Source organism: Rhinatrema bivittatum, chromosome 3, assembly GCF_901001135.1.
Source record: "Rhinatrema bivittatum chromosome 3, aRhiBiv1.1, whole genome shotgun sequence".
NCBI lineage: Eukaryota > Metazoa > Chordata > Amphibia > Gymnophiona > Rhinatrematidae > Rhinatrema > Rhinatrema bivittatum.
Genome location: NC_042617.1, coordinates 520,349,360 through 520,365,502, shown reverse-complemented (window position 1 = coordinate 520,365,502; position 16,143 = coordinate 520,349,360). Strand labels below are relative to the sequence as shown.

General features: G+C 43.0%; 1 protein-coding gene across 5 annotated transcripts in view; it reads left to right on the top strand.

Annotated features, from left to right (window-relative positions):
* The window catches only part of LOC115088205, a 97,770-nt gene that overhangs the window by 32,132 nt on the left and 49,495 nt on the right, over nt 1-16,143 (top strand). For all 5 annotated transcript variants that reach the window (XM_029596235.1, XM_029596234.1, XM_029596236.1 and 2 more), the window contains 4 exons: nt 4,775-4,971; nt 7,653-7,757; nt 11,373-11,664; nt 12,950-13,153. In XM_029596235.1, coding sequence (XP_029452095.1) covers nt 4,775-4,971; nt 7,653-7,757; nt 11,373-11,664; nt 12,950-13,153 — 798 coding nt within the window. The remainder of the gene's footprint in view (nt 1-4,774; nt 4,972-7,652; nt 7,758-11,372; nt 11,665-12,949; nt 13,154-16,143) is intronic.

The following is a 16,143-nucleotide window of genomic DNA, read 5'->3' as shown; positions in this document are numbered from 1 at the left end:
TTTATGTTTTAGATAGAAAAAATGTCAACTTGGAGCAGAACGTGATCACTCTTAATAACAAAGCAAGTTTTAAGTTAGTTGATGCAGCCAGGAATTTAGGTCTTTTTATGGATTATGAGTTAAATTTTAAAGCCCATATTTCAAGAAAAGTAAAAGAAGGCTTTGGTAAATTAATGATGTTAAAACGTCTGAAGCCTTTACTTTCTCGTGAAAATTTTAGATACGTGCTGCAGGTTTTGTTATTTACGGGACTTGACTATTGTAATTCTACTATGCTAGGCCTCCCAAAAACAACCATCCGCCCCCTACAGGTAATCCAGAACGTCGCAGCTCGGATTTTAACAAATACGAGAAAGAAAGATCACATCACTCCAGTCCTGAAAAACCTCCATAGGTTACCGGTTGAATACAGAATAAAGCATAAAATATTATGTATCGTTCACAAGATTTTATACGGCGAAATGACAGACTGGTTAAACTCTATTATTAGACTTCATATACCTCAGCGTGATCTAAGGTCCGGTAATAAAGGCCTTTTCTCAATATCCACTGTAAGATCCGCCCACTTGAGCGAAGTTATAGATCGTACCATCTCAATTGCAGGGCCAAAACTTTGGATCAGTCTGCCACAAAATTTAAGAATTCAGTACAACCTGAAGAGATTTAAAAAAGACCTAAAAACCTGTTTTTTCCAACAGGCATATGGGACCGATACTCAAGATACCAGCTGAGATCCATGACACTAGTTAAGATCTACATAAATCTTATGCTTTACTATCATCTTTGATAATGAAAAATTTCTTTTTAGTTTCTTAATCTTTTTATTATTTTATATTGGATAATTTAATGGTATATTTTTATTCCTATTCAATGTTTTTTTTTTTGTTTTTTTTTACCTTGTAAACCATGGAGATAGAAACTTGCTTTCTGTGTAACTGTATAGAAAAACGGTATAAATAAATAATTCTAAGCAGGTTGTGCTTTAGGCCACATTGAGGTGGCGTTCTGGGTGGCATCTCTCTCTCCACTCCCACAGGCCTATCTCAGGGCTAATTCACAGTAAACCTACAATCAGAAAAAAAGGGAGGAACTGAGGGGCTTCTTTGACATACAAACAAACATACATACACTAAGCCGGTATAGCATGGTCCAGATAATTAATGGTAGGTTTATTTGATCACTTGGTAAGCAAAAAGATAATGAAATATTAATAACAGCAAGCACTAGAGAGTTGATTACAAGCAAATAATAACTATTACTAGAAAAGTATTAAACGAACATATAAAGATAGATAGCAAACGTTCCTAAGAGATGTTGATAATGGGCCCAAGAAATAAGAAACATAAGAACATAAGAAATTGCCATGCTGGGTCAGACCAATGGTCCATCAAGCCCAGCATCCTGTTTCCAGAGGCCAATCCAGGCCATAAGAACCTGGCAAGTACCCAAACATTCCCAACACCATCGCTAAACCCCTCGCTGACATCATCAACTGCTCCATCTCACTTGGCACAGTCCCTGACACCCTCAAGCATGCGGTTGTCAAACCTCTCATCAAAAAACCCTCCCTGGACCCAAATGACCCTATGAATTACCGTCCCATTTCCAACCTCGCTCTCTGGAGTGGAATGGGTCTCCTGCAGGAGACTGACGGAGTAACCTCCTCTCCGAAGATAGGAGAGTACCCGGCTCCTGCGGAGGCCATCCCTGCAGCCGACATTCAGAGTGCTGATAGTCAGAGCCATCCTCCGTCAGGAGAAACAAGCACCAAACCTGACTCCCCTCAGGGTGTCGGCTTGGCACAGAGACTCTGGGCCCTCTTAATGTCCTTGGACACTGAAGGTTTGCAGCCCTCGAGGTAACTGACTAGAGTTCCCGCTACCCTGCGGAGTCGCTCACCATATGCTTTTTTTCAATTCCGGAAGTCTGAAGTATCTTTTATAGCTTTGCTTAGTTTTATAGTGCTTGTCTAACACTGCTTAGAGCAGGACTGGGCAAACTGCTTGAGGCAGGAGTGGGTCCCCCTCCCTCCCTTTGTTCTTATCAGTTCTAAGCTTACAGTTCAAAATATGTGCTTTCTCAGACCTTGGTACTACTTAGTGTTTACCTTCATGCCCTACAGCTACCAGTTTCTATTCTGACCTTGTCTGATGGTTCTTATGGTTTCAGTATATAAGAACTTTTGAGTATAAACATCTGCATAGCCCTTAGAAGCAATAGTAGTCATAGTTCCCAGAGACATTTATTTATTTGTTTTAGAATATTTGCTACCCGCCCTTCCAACAGTTAGGGCGAGATAATCAGAGCATACATAATATATAAAAACACAAAAGCATGAAAAAATAAAAAATACATAATAAAAAAAACCCATCTAGGGAGGTCTCTTTAATCGTAACAGCATTTGCAGCATGTGTTATAGACATCCTCCTTTTTGCCTGACAGTTCTTTTACTCAACCAAGGTTGGATAAGTGTGGCCAGCTATTAGACCAATCCCTATTACATTAGGAGTACAGCAAGAATGCTGTGAAAATTGTCCTCTGAACATGCACATGTACACGTGCACCTGCTATTTCTGCATGTTGACTTCCAAAAGAAAAGCTGCATGTGGATACTGGAAAATCCAATATACATAGTTTTCTCCCCTTACCTAAATATGCCTTTGGGAATGCTTCTTTTTTAAGTAGATAAGTGAGAATATTGTAGAATACTTGCACACTTTGTATCTGCTAGGCAGGCATAAAATCTGAATGAGTTGACTTTACTCACATACCTCCAAAGGTTATGCAGGTAAAGCCCAACTAACTTTCTTGAAAAATACCATCTGTGTTTTAGAACTATAATATGAAGCGACTGTATAAGTTTGTAATATTTTTCTTTAGTGTAGATTGTGTTCATTCTAAGGTGAGGGTTCTAGACTTCAGGAAAGCTAGCTTCCTCAAAATGGGGGAGTAACACAAGGAGTTGTTAGCTGGATGGGAAAATCTAGGGGAAGTAGAAGGGCAGTGGGCTAAACTAAAAGGAGATATCATAAGGTCAACTAATCTTTTTGTTAAGAATCTGAGTAAAGTAAGTAGCTCAAAAGGTAAGCGAGAAAAGGTTGGCATTCATAAACTACAAGAGAACATAGAAAGAGGAAGGAAGACAGGTGACAATATCTGGAAAAATTAAGAGAAGCTGGGAAAGTAGTTAGGAATGTAAAAATTCAAGTAGAAGAAAAACAGCAAATACTGTAAAACAGGGGGCAAGACTTTTTTTTGTTTTAGATACTGTATGCTACTGATAGAAGGAAGTGCAAAAGTGGCATTGTGGGACTTAAGGTGAAGGGGAGGAATATGTAGAAGCTGATGAGGAAAAAGAAAAATTGCTTAACAAATATTTCTGTTCGGTGTTCACTGTGGAAGGACCTGGAGCAGGACTACATAAAACAAATACAAATAAGATTGGAAATGAGGTGAACCTCAATTAATTTTCAGAACAGTGTATTTGTGAGGAGCTAACTAAACATAATGGTTAAGGCGATTAGGCCGGATGGGAGACATCTGAGGGTACTAAGGGAACTTAGAGATGACCTGGTAGCTGCGCCGGCTGACCTTTTCAATGCTTCTTTAGAGCCTGGCATAGTTCCAGAGGACTGGAAAAGGGCAGATGTGGTTCCCATTCATAAAAATGGAAGTACCCTTGGTATGGGTCCTAGAGTGACTGACTGAGTTAGAAACTGGCTGAGTGGGAGGTGACAAAGGGTAGTGGTAAATGGAATTGTCTCTGAGGAGGGGGTTGTTACTAGTAGTATTATGACTCAGGGATTGGTCCTTGGACTGGTTCTTTTCAACATTTGTGTGAGTGACATATCGGAAGGATTGTCGCGAAAGGTTTGTCTTTTTTTTGCCGATTATAGCAAAATATATAGAGGGTGGACAGCCAGGAAGGTGTGGAAAACATGAGGAGGGCTCTAGTGAAGCTTGAGGAGTTATCTAAGGTCTGGCAACTAAGATTTAATGCTAAAAAATGCAGAGTAATGCATTTAGGATGCAAAAAGCCAAAGGAATGGTACAGTTTTGGAGGTGAAATTATTCTAAGCATAAAGGAAGAGCAGGATCTGAGAGTAATTGTATCTGATGAACTTAAAGTGGCCAAACAGGTGGCTAGAGTGAAGGTAAAAGCCAGAAAGATGCTTGGCTGCATAGGGAGAGGAAAGGTCAGCAGAAAAAAAGAGGTCATATTGCCCCTGTATAGGTCCCTGGTGAGACCTCACTTGGAATACTGTGAACAATTCTGGAGCCTGCACCTTCCAAAGGATTATACACAGGATGGAGTGGGTCCAGAGGGTGGCTACTAAAATGCTCAGTAGTCTTCATTCTAAAGCATATGGAGATAGATTTAAATATCTAAACATGTATGCCCTAGAGGAAAGACAAGATAGGGGGAGATATGATAGAGACATTCAAATACCTCAAAGGTTTCCATGCACAGAAAGTGAGGGTTCTAGAATGAGCTGTCATGAGATGAAGTTGAGAGATGGTAGATTCAGGCGTAATCTTAGGAAATATTTCTTTATAGAGAGGCTGGTGGATGCATGGAACAGCTTCCCAGTGGAGGCGGTAGAGACAAAAATGGTATCTGAATTCAAGAAAGCATGAGATAAATACAGGGGATCTCTAAGGAAGTGATAGGAATTAATTGGACAGATAGGCAGACTGGATGGGTCATACGATCTTTTTCTGCCATCCTGTTTCTGTGTTCTGCTTTATTTTTTTTTTCTTTCCTGTATTTCAGGTGACAGGAAGGTTATTTTAGTAGTTATGCATTATACTCCGAATCAAACTCTGCAGTTGTATGTGGACGGTAATTGGATCCAGCACAGCTCCCTTATCAAGACAGTGCATTGTCGTTTTTCAGAGGGATCTGGTCTCTACAGCTCCGAAATGAACACCAATGCAATAATATCTGTGGCTTCCAAACTACAACAACAGGCAAGACAGTCATGTGAGAACATGTTATGAGATAATTCCCTTCACTACAGAGCTATTGCTCACACCTATCCCAGTATCATCGTAACATGTGCAATCACCCTCCCCCCAACATGTGTAGTAAACAAATGAGTGCCATACCTTCACTACAGCATTTCAACAGATGAGCAACAGTGCCTCTCTCTGCAAGATTTCCATGGGATGTTGGTCACAGGATGACTGGTAGTAGGACTGCTTTATAGCTCTTCAAACATTCTAGCTTTTTGTATAGATATCTGTGGCTTTAGCACAATATGCACATTACAGCTGTGACATGTATAGACAAAGGGGTAGATTTTCAGACCGCGCGAATAGGCGTACTTTTGCTGGCGCATCAGGCGCAAGCAAAAGTACGCGGGATTTTAGTAGATACGCGCAGAGCCGCGCGTATCCGCTAAAATCCGGGATCGGCGCACGCAAGGCTATGGATTCTGTATAGCCGGCGCACGCCGAGCCGCGCAGCCTACCTCCGTTCCCTCTGAGGCCGCTCCGAAATCGGAGCGGCCTCGGAGGGAACTTTCTTTTGCCCTCCCCTCACCTTCCCCTCCCTTCCCCTACCTAACCCACCCGCCCGGCCCTGTCTAAACCCCATCCTTACCTTTGTCGGGGGATTTACGCCTCCCAGAGGGAGGCGTAAATCCCCGCACGCCAGCGGGCCACTAGCGCGCCGGGACGCAACCTGGGGGCAGGTCTGGAGGGCGTGGCCACGCCCCCGGACCGCCCCGGGCCATAACCACGCCCCCGGACCCGCCCCCGAAACGCTCCCGACATGCCCCCAAAACGGTGCTGCACTCGGTCCCGCCCCCCGACACGCCCCCCCTCCGAAAACCCCGGGACTTACGCGAGTCCGGGGGCTCTGCGCGCGCCGGTAGGCCTATGTAAAATAGGCTCACCGGCGCGCAGGGCCCTGCTCGCCTAAATCCGCCCGGATTTGGGCGGATTTAGGCGAGCAGGGCTCTTAAAATCCACCCCAAAGTGTTCTAGGGCATCAGTAAAGTAAAGGAATAATCTTAATGTGGTAGCTTTTATTCATTGAATACATCTCTGTTCCTTAAATTGCTCCCTAGTTTGTCTTAAAGAGTATGAAAAGGAGGACCAAGAGCATCTTAAAACATTTATTCCCAATCCCATTCTAGAGGCAGACATTATCAGTCTGCTTTTCAGGATATCTGTAATAAATAGGGTGACCAACTGGCTCCAGATTTTCAGGACAGGTTGATCTAGTCCTCTTTTTACCCCATAGCATGCTGGGACTTATTTTGATTTTCCTATTGTATTCCCTAACAAAAGCAAGACTATAAGTACTTGCATGCTGGGAAGTTAAACCAGGACTGGATCAACCTGTCCTGAAAATCTGGAGCCAGTTGTCAACCCTAGTAATAAATATGCATTAGGTATATTTATGTATATTGGAGACTTGGTATATACAAATCTATCTCACAGATATGCCTTCAGGACTGGGTTGGGAAACTGCTTTAAAGGCTTCCGTTTTCTGTTCAAGTAGAAACCCTGTAGATTTATATTTTGCTCCAGTGGAATAGGTGCCTAGGACAGAATCAGCCTGCTGAATTGTGGAGTAATTAATGCTGAATGCTGCTCCGTACTCATCAAAGCCAGTTCTGTTCAAGAGTGTTGGGAAAAAGCCATTTTAGTAAAAATAAAATTGCTTTTTAAAAAGAGACACTGGTAAGGAGCTCTCCAGCCTGCCTTTCTCAGATATTTTCATAAAGAATGCACTGTCACCTTTTAGTTTTTAATTAGCTTGCATTGGTGAGTTGAGAGTGATGCCATTCCTTCTGTCTCAGCCTGTGGGAGCAGGACTCATTCCCAACTAACAGGAAGTGTGTCCCTTGTAACACCGAGCACTTTGAAATAAAACTAAAACAAAACATACAAAGAGCCCATCTCGGTCTCTGTCAATGTTTAGTTTTACTCTCAAGAAACAGGCAGGGAGCAGCATTTGATGTGGCCAGTGTACAGAATGAGGGCTTGAATTAATAAAGTCAGCTATCTGAAGTATTTTTTTTTCATTATTAAATAGAAAAAGTACACTATAGTTAGAATAGAGTTATGGACCTGAAGACCCCAATTGAACTCTCACTGAGAGCACAGGCATTTTACTTGGAGCTTATCATAGTTCCCCTGTGACTAACCTGATATTGTGAGCTCTTAAGGATGGGGATGAGGGATGTTATAACCATGCTAATTATTTTGAACAGTGCTGTATACACTATCAGCCTTCGTACATAATGCTGTCTGCTTAAAGGTGATGTAAATCACAGATGGGGGCACTTCCTCTGATTTCAGTGTCCGCCTGTGTTTGTCTGCTGCCAGCGGATGGTCACCAAGTTAAATTGCTCAGCGCTGTACAATTAACTAACTATGGCCATCCACACAGAAGGCTGGAAATGTTATCCGGGGTTTTTGTGACTTCCAGCTGGCAAATCCTGCAGAGATGGTACAGTAGCAAGAACAGAACTGGCTATTTCTGCTATGGCTAGTTTTTCTAACTCTAAACAGAAAAAAAGAAATATTTTAGATAATTGACTTTTTAAATTCAAGTCCTCATTCTGTATACAGGCTATCTGCCAAGAAGGGAACATATCCATTTTCCAAAAGGACTTATTTCTTAATACCTTTTGCAGCATGGAAGTGTAAAGAGCAAAATCCCTGAGGAAAGTTCACAGAAGCAGCCTGACGGTGCACGAGAATCTGGAAATAAAACCGAGGAGCTGATTTCAGAAATAACGGTGAGTCCCCCATTCTAAAACAACATACAGACAAAATTTAAAATCATATCTGATGACTTTTAAAAACAAGTAGAAGTTAGTATCTATTCTAATGCAGAATGAACACCAAAATACCCTTTCCACAGCAGCTCTCTGATCAGGTTGGATTTTCATTTTAAGCGCCCCTAGGCACCGAATGATGTCAGATCACTCTCCGAGAATGTGGCAATGGGGGTCCTCGACAAGGATGTAGCTGTGGTTGGGGGGGAGGGGGTGGTTGTTTCTCCAAACATGCAGCACACTGAAAGGATTAGCTTCTTCCAAGCACTGCTCACTCAGCCTAAGTGGCAGCATCCTACAGAGGCCTTGCATGGTATTTAAAAGATTTGCGTGCACCACTGCCGTCACTTCCCTCCCTCAGCCTTCGGAGATTTTGATAATTAAACTGAATAATCACCACCCAGGGCTGGATTTAAGATTTTGGTGGCCATAGGCAGAGTGCCACGACAGAGCACATGGGCCCTAATGCAAGAAAGAGCAGGCTCCTCTTTGGCCTGAATAGTTGGCGTCTTCAAAATTTGCTGCCCTAGGCAGGTGCCTGTGTACTATCTATATCTAGGCCTGTCACCTCCACCACATCTTCCCACCCTTCCTTCTCTACCCCTGTTCTGGCCTCCTGGGGAAGGAGTCTGGCAGACCCTCTCCTTGGAAAATTGTAATATCTATTCTCAAAATATACCTAAAGACTCATTCTTTAAGTTTTGTTTTTTTTAGTATAAAATATTTAGGAGCTGATAGAAAAGTCTAAGACTGGTGGGTATGTTCTTTATAGAAGAGAGTTATACACTAGAAAAAGCCAAATCAGACAACAAAATCCCAGTGTTTCCAATATGTTAATTGCATGGAGGAGATACATCCAGATTAGAAACTAGGGATGTGCAGAGGGACCGCATATGTTACATTCGGTATTCGTATTCGTCAGGGGGCAGATACGTTGCATTCGGCAAGGGGGGCCCCCGATCCGTTCATGCGTTCCATTCTTATTCGTTTCCCGGCTAAATTTTTATTAACTACAACCCCCCACCCTCCTGACCCCCCCAAGACTTAACAAAACTCCCTGGTGGTCCAGCGGGGGTCCAGGAGCGATCTCCTGCACTCGGGCGTCGGCTGCCAGTAATCAAAATGGCGCCGATAGCCTTTGCCCTTACTATGTCACAGGGGCTACCGGTGTCATTGGTCGGCCCCTGTCACATGGTAGGAGCACTAGATGGCGCCGGCCGTCCATTGTCTTTGTCTCCACTTCTGCATCTATTTTCATATCATCCCTTGTTTATATACTTCTTCCTTTCCCATCCTTCCATATTTTTATCCCTTACCTCCCTTTCTCTTCCTTTTCTTTCCATCCTCTTCCTGCCTCTTCTCCCCCTCTCCCATTATCTGTCCCGTCTCTTCTCTTTTCCATACCATGTGCCTTGTGCCTTTCCTCCCTGCCACAGCATTTGCCCCATGCTGCTCCCTGCCCAAATTCCTCAGCAATTGTACCCCTTGCCTACCTCGGTGGGCCTAACTGGCCAGCGAGACCTGTGCTACAGCTGCTGACCACCTTAAGAACCTAAGAAGTGCTCTGCTGGGTCAGACCTAAGGTCCATTGAGTCCAGCATCCAGTCTCCAAAAGTGGTAAATCCCTAAAAAGAGATTCAATGTTTTGCAGTTCATTCCCTATGACAAGTGTTGGGTCTCTGAGTCATCTGGAGGGTAATATTCCGTGCTACTTAGCCAGAGAAATTAGGGGCTTATTCAGATAAATAGTGGCAACTGAATATCCGGTTCTGCAGAAGAGCCACCATGTAGGTGGATATCCAGTTAACTGGCAGGTGTGGCGAGGGCATTCCAGAAAGCAGCTGATAACTTAGCAGGCTAAGTCTGGATGGCCCATAGTGCTGCCCTGAAGTTAGCCAGATACATTTATCCACCTAACTTTAAGATAGACAGATATATATATACAGTGGCATAGCCGCACCTCTAAATATATGGGCTAAGTTAGCTGGCTAAGTTTATACGGCTAACTAGCCAAGCCGCACCGTGGCTCAATATCTACCTTCTGGTTTATAACTGTTCTTGAACTTTTCTTTCATGAGCTTGCCCAAATCCTTTTTAAACCCAGCTATGCTAGCAAGCAGCAGCCGTCCAGCTAGCAGTTTGCACAGCACAACACAGTGAAGCCATTTGTCACTGGCGCGTTGCAGGAGGCACTGAATGTGAAGGGAAGAGCTCATGACAAGAGGTGCCGTTGTAAAGATAATGAAGCTTTTCTCAGGGGTATAAATCTAAAAATTGAGTACCATGAGCACATGAGAGAGGTGCATATTTATCTTTACAACGGCACAACCTAAAGTGTTCATTCCACTTATAAAGTGCTTCACTTATAGTTTGTTTTTTTTTTTGGGTTTTTTTTACTTAATATTCTTCAAATGCAGTTTCTAGGGTAGAGGTGCTGGAATGTGCCTTGTAGTGTCATGGTTTTGGATTTTCACTTCCCATATGTAACCTGAAATATTGTTGCTAAATGCTACATTGATTGATACAAAATCAGAGAAGGAACGTCTGCTTGATTTATTACAATGTTAAAAAGAAAAAATGGAAAAATTGCCCTCAATATAACTTTCAAAGGCACACAATAAATCACTTTAAATAAGAGGAAAAACTTCAGATGCCTGATCATGGCAATAACTGCCTGAAATCAGGGAATTTTTGGCACCATCATTAGAAAAAAAACCTCCTTAATAAAAGTGGTATATGTAATTTTTTGATTTATCTTTTTAGATATATATTTTTTCATGAGCAGCATATGTTTTTAAAACATTTGAGACAAGTGCCACAACTTAATTGTAAATCCTATATTAGCCAAACATTTTGTATTGAAGGACTTGAAATTAAATGTCCTTGCGCCTGTTCAGCTCCAACTTCTGGCATCTCGTCCGATGCTGTCAGCATTTTGCCCTACCAAGGCTGAGTCAGGGAAGAACTCTCAAAACGACACTTGGTATCAAATTGTGTAAACTTCTGCACACTACATTTCTTGCTTGTGCTGGCTGCAATGCTTGAAAAAAATGGCTGCCTCAATGCTTGTAGCTTGGAAACACTCTGGGTCAGATTTAAGGATTGGGCAAAAGTCCTACAGTACTGTTTGCTTGTTCACAGAGTGCATTTTATTTTGCACACAGTTTTGTCCAGCATCAAATTCATGCCTTTAGGCAACACCTGGGCTATTTTAAAATTAGACAGGATTTGAAGTTTTTTTATTGATTTTGTTTGCATAATTTTACAATTCATAGTGGTAGAAACTGAATGTTTTGCTAGAACCTTACATTTGGCTTGAATGAAAAATTCAATGTACATGCAAAATACAATTCTGTGCTGAGTTCTTTCCTAATTTTTGACCACTCCTTAAGGCTACCCCCTTATCATACAACATGAAAACCCTGACTATAAAACAGTGCATCACGTCTGGGATTCTCTGGTCCTTTGAGTTTAGAGTGCCTTTTAATTAGCTAAGAATAATTGGATGAGGTCTAGATTATGGGCACAGTCACTCTGCTTTTCCTTCACTTTCTGATGTAAAATAATTATTTGTAGCATTTAAAGAGCTATGCGGAGCCTTTGGTTCTGGACCTCATAAATTCTCTAACGCGACAAGTGAGAACCTACTTAACACTGCTGTCCAAGATCAATCAGCTACCTCAGGAGAGCGAGCAGGTCAGAAAACAAAATCAGCAAACAGAAGAGTCCTCTCGGGAAACCCAAGCTGCTCCCAAAACAGGAGATGGACAGAAAAAGAAAAGCCAGATTCCACCCGATGCCTATGCAAGCAATGGAAAAGGATGTGGTTTACAACCTCAGGGAGAACCCTCCTGTTTGCCAAACACAGGTAGGTGCTTAAACTGTTTTTTTTCCTAAAGAATCTGGTTATTTCTGTGGGCCCCAAATTAACCTGCTTTAAAAATGGGGAAGGCCCATAGGAATCTTCACGACATCACTGCTTAAGCTATTGACATTACACGGCTCTTCCTAGGAGCAGTAAAGGACCCTCTGTGAGATACACACATTCAGTCTGCTTTAGTCTAAAACTACCTATTTAAGCATGGTGGTACTCTCTCCCAGTGGGACAAAAAAGCCACCTTTAATGTGAAGTCACCACCCAGGAAAAGAATCTAAGCATCATTGTGGCCAATAAACTGCAATCCTCAGCTCAGGATAGGACGGTGGTCAAAAAATGCTAGGAATTATTAGAAAAGGAATGGAGAATAAAACGTTGCTCCATGGTTCAACTACACCTAGAATGCTATATGTAATTCTGGTCATCACATTTCAAAATAGAGTAGAACTATATATGCTATTTAATTGTGAATAGATTTTACGTGCATAAAAGCAATTTTCGAAAGCCTATCATGCATGTAAAGTGCATTTACGTGCGTAAAATCTTTTGAAAACTACCTCCATGTTTTTTAAATGTTAAATCAAATGATAAAAATATTGCTGGCCAAAGTTCCTTCATAACCTTTAGCTCTCTGATTCCCAAGAGGGCCTCCTCAACACTGTCACTCATCATTTTGAGGTTGACCCACCTGAAGTCCAAATCTTAGCTCAGTTCAGATCAGAGTTTAATATTGAATCAATCAGTAACAGTGATCACTAGACCCTAAATTTTCTCTTACCATGAGCTCAGTGATAGTTTCCATTTGTCGTTGCCAGGACCTGATCCACCTTAGTCTCCCTTTGAGTGGAAAGACAGGTGAAGCAGCAGTAGATCTACAGAGTGAAATAGAGGGCAGGAAATGGAGACATAAAAAGAGAGGCAGAAGTAATGAAAGGAAGATGAGAAACAGGAATAAGATAACAGAGACAAAAATGAGATGGGAAAAGGCCAGAAAAGAAGGGGTAAACATATAGAGGATAATTGAAATCAAGGATAAACAATGTTTTGGAAAAGTTATTTTATTTTATTAACTGTGTTTTGTTGCTGCTAATTAAACTGGTTCAACCTGCTTTGGCTGACCGGTTTAGCTCTGACTCCTTGCCTAGGATCTGGCTCTGGCTTAGCTCGGTTCACTGATTTTCGTGTTTGCTCATTTTCATTTGAAGTTACAACAACAAAAATGAATTTTGGAACAAAAATCAGTCTCAGCATGTTAATTGTCTTCTTGTGTTGTAAGTCTTTAATGTGCAGGTACTTGTTACTGGAAAGACATTTGGCTCAGAACAGCAGTTCCTTCGTCAGGTAGAAGTACATCTCAGTGACTTGGGGATTCAACTCCGGAAAGAAGATTATACCCCCATCTCAGACGAGCTATTGCTACTCTTCTGTCCTGTTTCATGGGCTAGCAACGATATCAAACGCGTGTTGGAGAAAATTTCTAGTAAGTAGCAATTTTAGATTTCACTTTTTTTCAAGTCAGAATCCTTTCAGCTCTTTTATGTTAATACAGTGCATTTTTATAACATGTAACAGTATTGGGTTAACTAGGTATTCAACATACATTGTCATTTATAAGGTATGGGAATAATAGAGGCCATTGGTGAACCATGGATACAATATGTGTGAAATCAGCTTGATATCTGTTACAGTGGATTCAACACTGTGTTTTGATCAAGATGTATCTGGATGGAACAATGGGGAATAGAGCTATCATAGGGGCCGATGCAAAAATCTTCACGGAAAGCGGGCGCTGACTTTTCAGCACCCGCTTTCTTAACACACGCATGGCACCCGCAGGGGGGGGGCGCCATGCAATATTTAAATTAGGGGAGGCATGCTAGGAAGGAGGCGCTAGGGTCACTTGCGCAACCTTAACGCCTCCTTCCTAGTGCGACCCGCCACGCCTGCCGGTTATGAAGACCGATGCCGGTAAACTCTGTGGGGCAGATTTTCAAAGGGGTGCATGCGTAACCCCCAAAAAGCTGCTCCTTCCACCCCCTGCGCGTGCCCCGGGACGCGCGTAAGTCCCGGGGCTTTCCTGGGGGGGGCATGTTGGGGGCGTGTCACGGCCGGCGCGTCATCGGGGGGCATTCTGGGGGTGGGGCCGTGGGCGTGGTTCCTGCCTCAGGCAGGCGTAACTTTTGAAACAAAGGTGGGGGGGGGAATTAGTTAGGGCCGGGGGGCAGGTTAATTAGGGGAAGGAAAGGGAAGGTGGGCGCTGGAAAGAAAGTTCCCTCCGCGGCCGCTCCGATTTCGGAGCGGCCTTGGAGGGAACGGAGGCAGGCTGTGCGGCTTGGCGCGCGCAGGATGCCGACTTTGCGCAGCCTTGCGCGCGCCAATTCCGGATTTTTGTTTGCTCCGGTTGCACGAACAAAAGTACGCACGCGAGTACTTTTTTAAAATCTGCCCCATATGTTAGAAAAGTAAAGAAAAGCAAAAGAAAAATTAAACATATCTGGTTCTCAAAGAAGGTGGCTGACAAAATAAAAGCTAAAAGAACAGCGTTCAAGAAATATAAACAATCCCAAAGGGAGGAGCACAAGGAAGACTATCTGGTGGAACTGAGGGAGACAAAGTCAAGCGGAAGAAAGGATTGCCAAAGAGGTAAAGCGAGGTGACAAAATATTTTTCAGATACATCAGAGAAAGGAGAAACGTCCAAAGTGGAATAGTGAAATTGAAAGGTGAAAAGGATCAGTGTGAGGAGAGAGATGAAGAAATGACAGAAATATTAAATGAATACTTCAGTTCAGTGTTCACTAAAGAAGACCCTGGAGAAGGACAGTCGCTAGCAAACAAGAAACCAGAGAGGAGTGGAGTAGATGTAACTCCGATTACAGAAGAGAATGTAATCTAGAATTGTAATCTAGAATCTGATCTAGAATTGTACACCACACATCTTTGTAAACAAAATTCTCCATTTTTTTCATGCATAATATCCATTAAAGAGGTTGGCCCTCTTGCCCCCTCTTCTGTATATAGTATTTATTCTATTTATTTCACTTTATATATTTATTGCTCCGTTCACCCCTTCTTTATTTTCCTACTCCAAGTTAAGGCTTCCTTGTTATAATGTAACTGTATGCTCCGTATCTCTTGTTGATTGGTTAATTTTATATTCTGCTTAGTTCATTGTAAACCGAGTTGATTTGATTTGTATCAAGAAAGTCGGTATATAAAAGCCTCAATAAATAAATAAATAAATAAAATGGGAAGAGCTAGGAAAACTGAAAGTGGACAAAGCCATGGGGCCTGATGAGGTTCATCCCAGGATACTGAGGGAGCTCAGAGATATGCTGGCGGTTCCGCTTCGTGACCTGTTCAATAGATCCCTAGAAACGGGAGTGGTGCCAAGTGATTGGAGAAGAGCGGTGGTGGTCCCGCTTCACAAGAGTGGAAGCAGAGAGAAGGCTGGAAACTACAGGCCGGTTAGCCTCACCTCAGTGGTAGGAAAAGTAATGGAGCCGCTGCTGAAAGAAAGAATAGTGAATCATCTACAGTCAGAAGAATTGCTGGACCAGAAGCAGCATGGATTCACCAGGGGAAGGTCCTGTCAGACAAATCTGATTGACTTTTTTGATTGGGTGACTAGGGAATTAGATTGAGGAAGAGTGCTCGATGTCATCTACTTGGATTTCAGCAAAGCTTTTGATACGGTCCCGCACAGGAGGCTTGTGAATAAAACGAGAAGCTTAGGAGTGAGTGCCAAGGTGGTGGCCTGGATTGCAAACTGGTTGACGGACAGAAGACAATGTGTGATGGTAAATGGAACTTACTCTGAAGAGAGAGCGGTGTTAAGCGGAGTGCCACAAGGATCAGTGTTGGGACCAGTCCTGTTCAATATATTTGTGAGCAACATTGCGGACGGGATAGAAGGTAAGGTTTGTCTTTTTGTGGATGATACTAAGATCTGCAACAGGTGGGGAGCAGGAGCGCTCCACTGTGGATTGTCTGGGTGTCCGAGCCTCCCAGTGGTGCTCTTGGAGGCGATGGTCTATACGGCCTGTCAAGTCGATGAGGTCCCCAAGGGAGGACTGGAGCTCATGGGCTGCTAGTTCATCTTTGAGCTGAGAAGATAGCCCATCCAGGTAGATAGTTCGAAGGCAATCTTCTTGCCAGGATAACTCTGTAGTAAGAGTCTGGAATTCAATGTTGTAATCGTACAGAGCCCGTTGACCTTGCCGCAGATGAAGAAGGTTGGTGCTTGCCATGGCCTGCCTTCCAGGATCATCGAGGCTCTGACGGAAGACAGCCACAAAGCAAAATAGCTCTTGTAAGAGCAAGTCTGAACACTCCCACGGGGCGAAGCCCATGCCAACACCTTACCCTCCAGTCGAGACAAGATGAAGGTAACCTTCGTGAGTTCATCTTGGAAGATGGACGGCTGCAGAGCAAATTGCATGTAGCATTAGTTGATGAGCCCTCTGCAGAG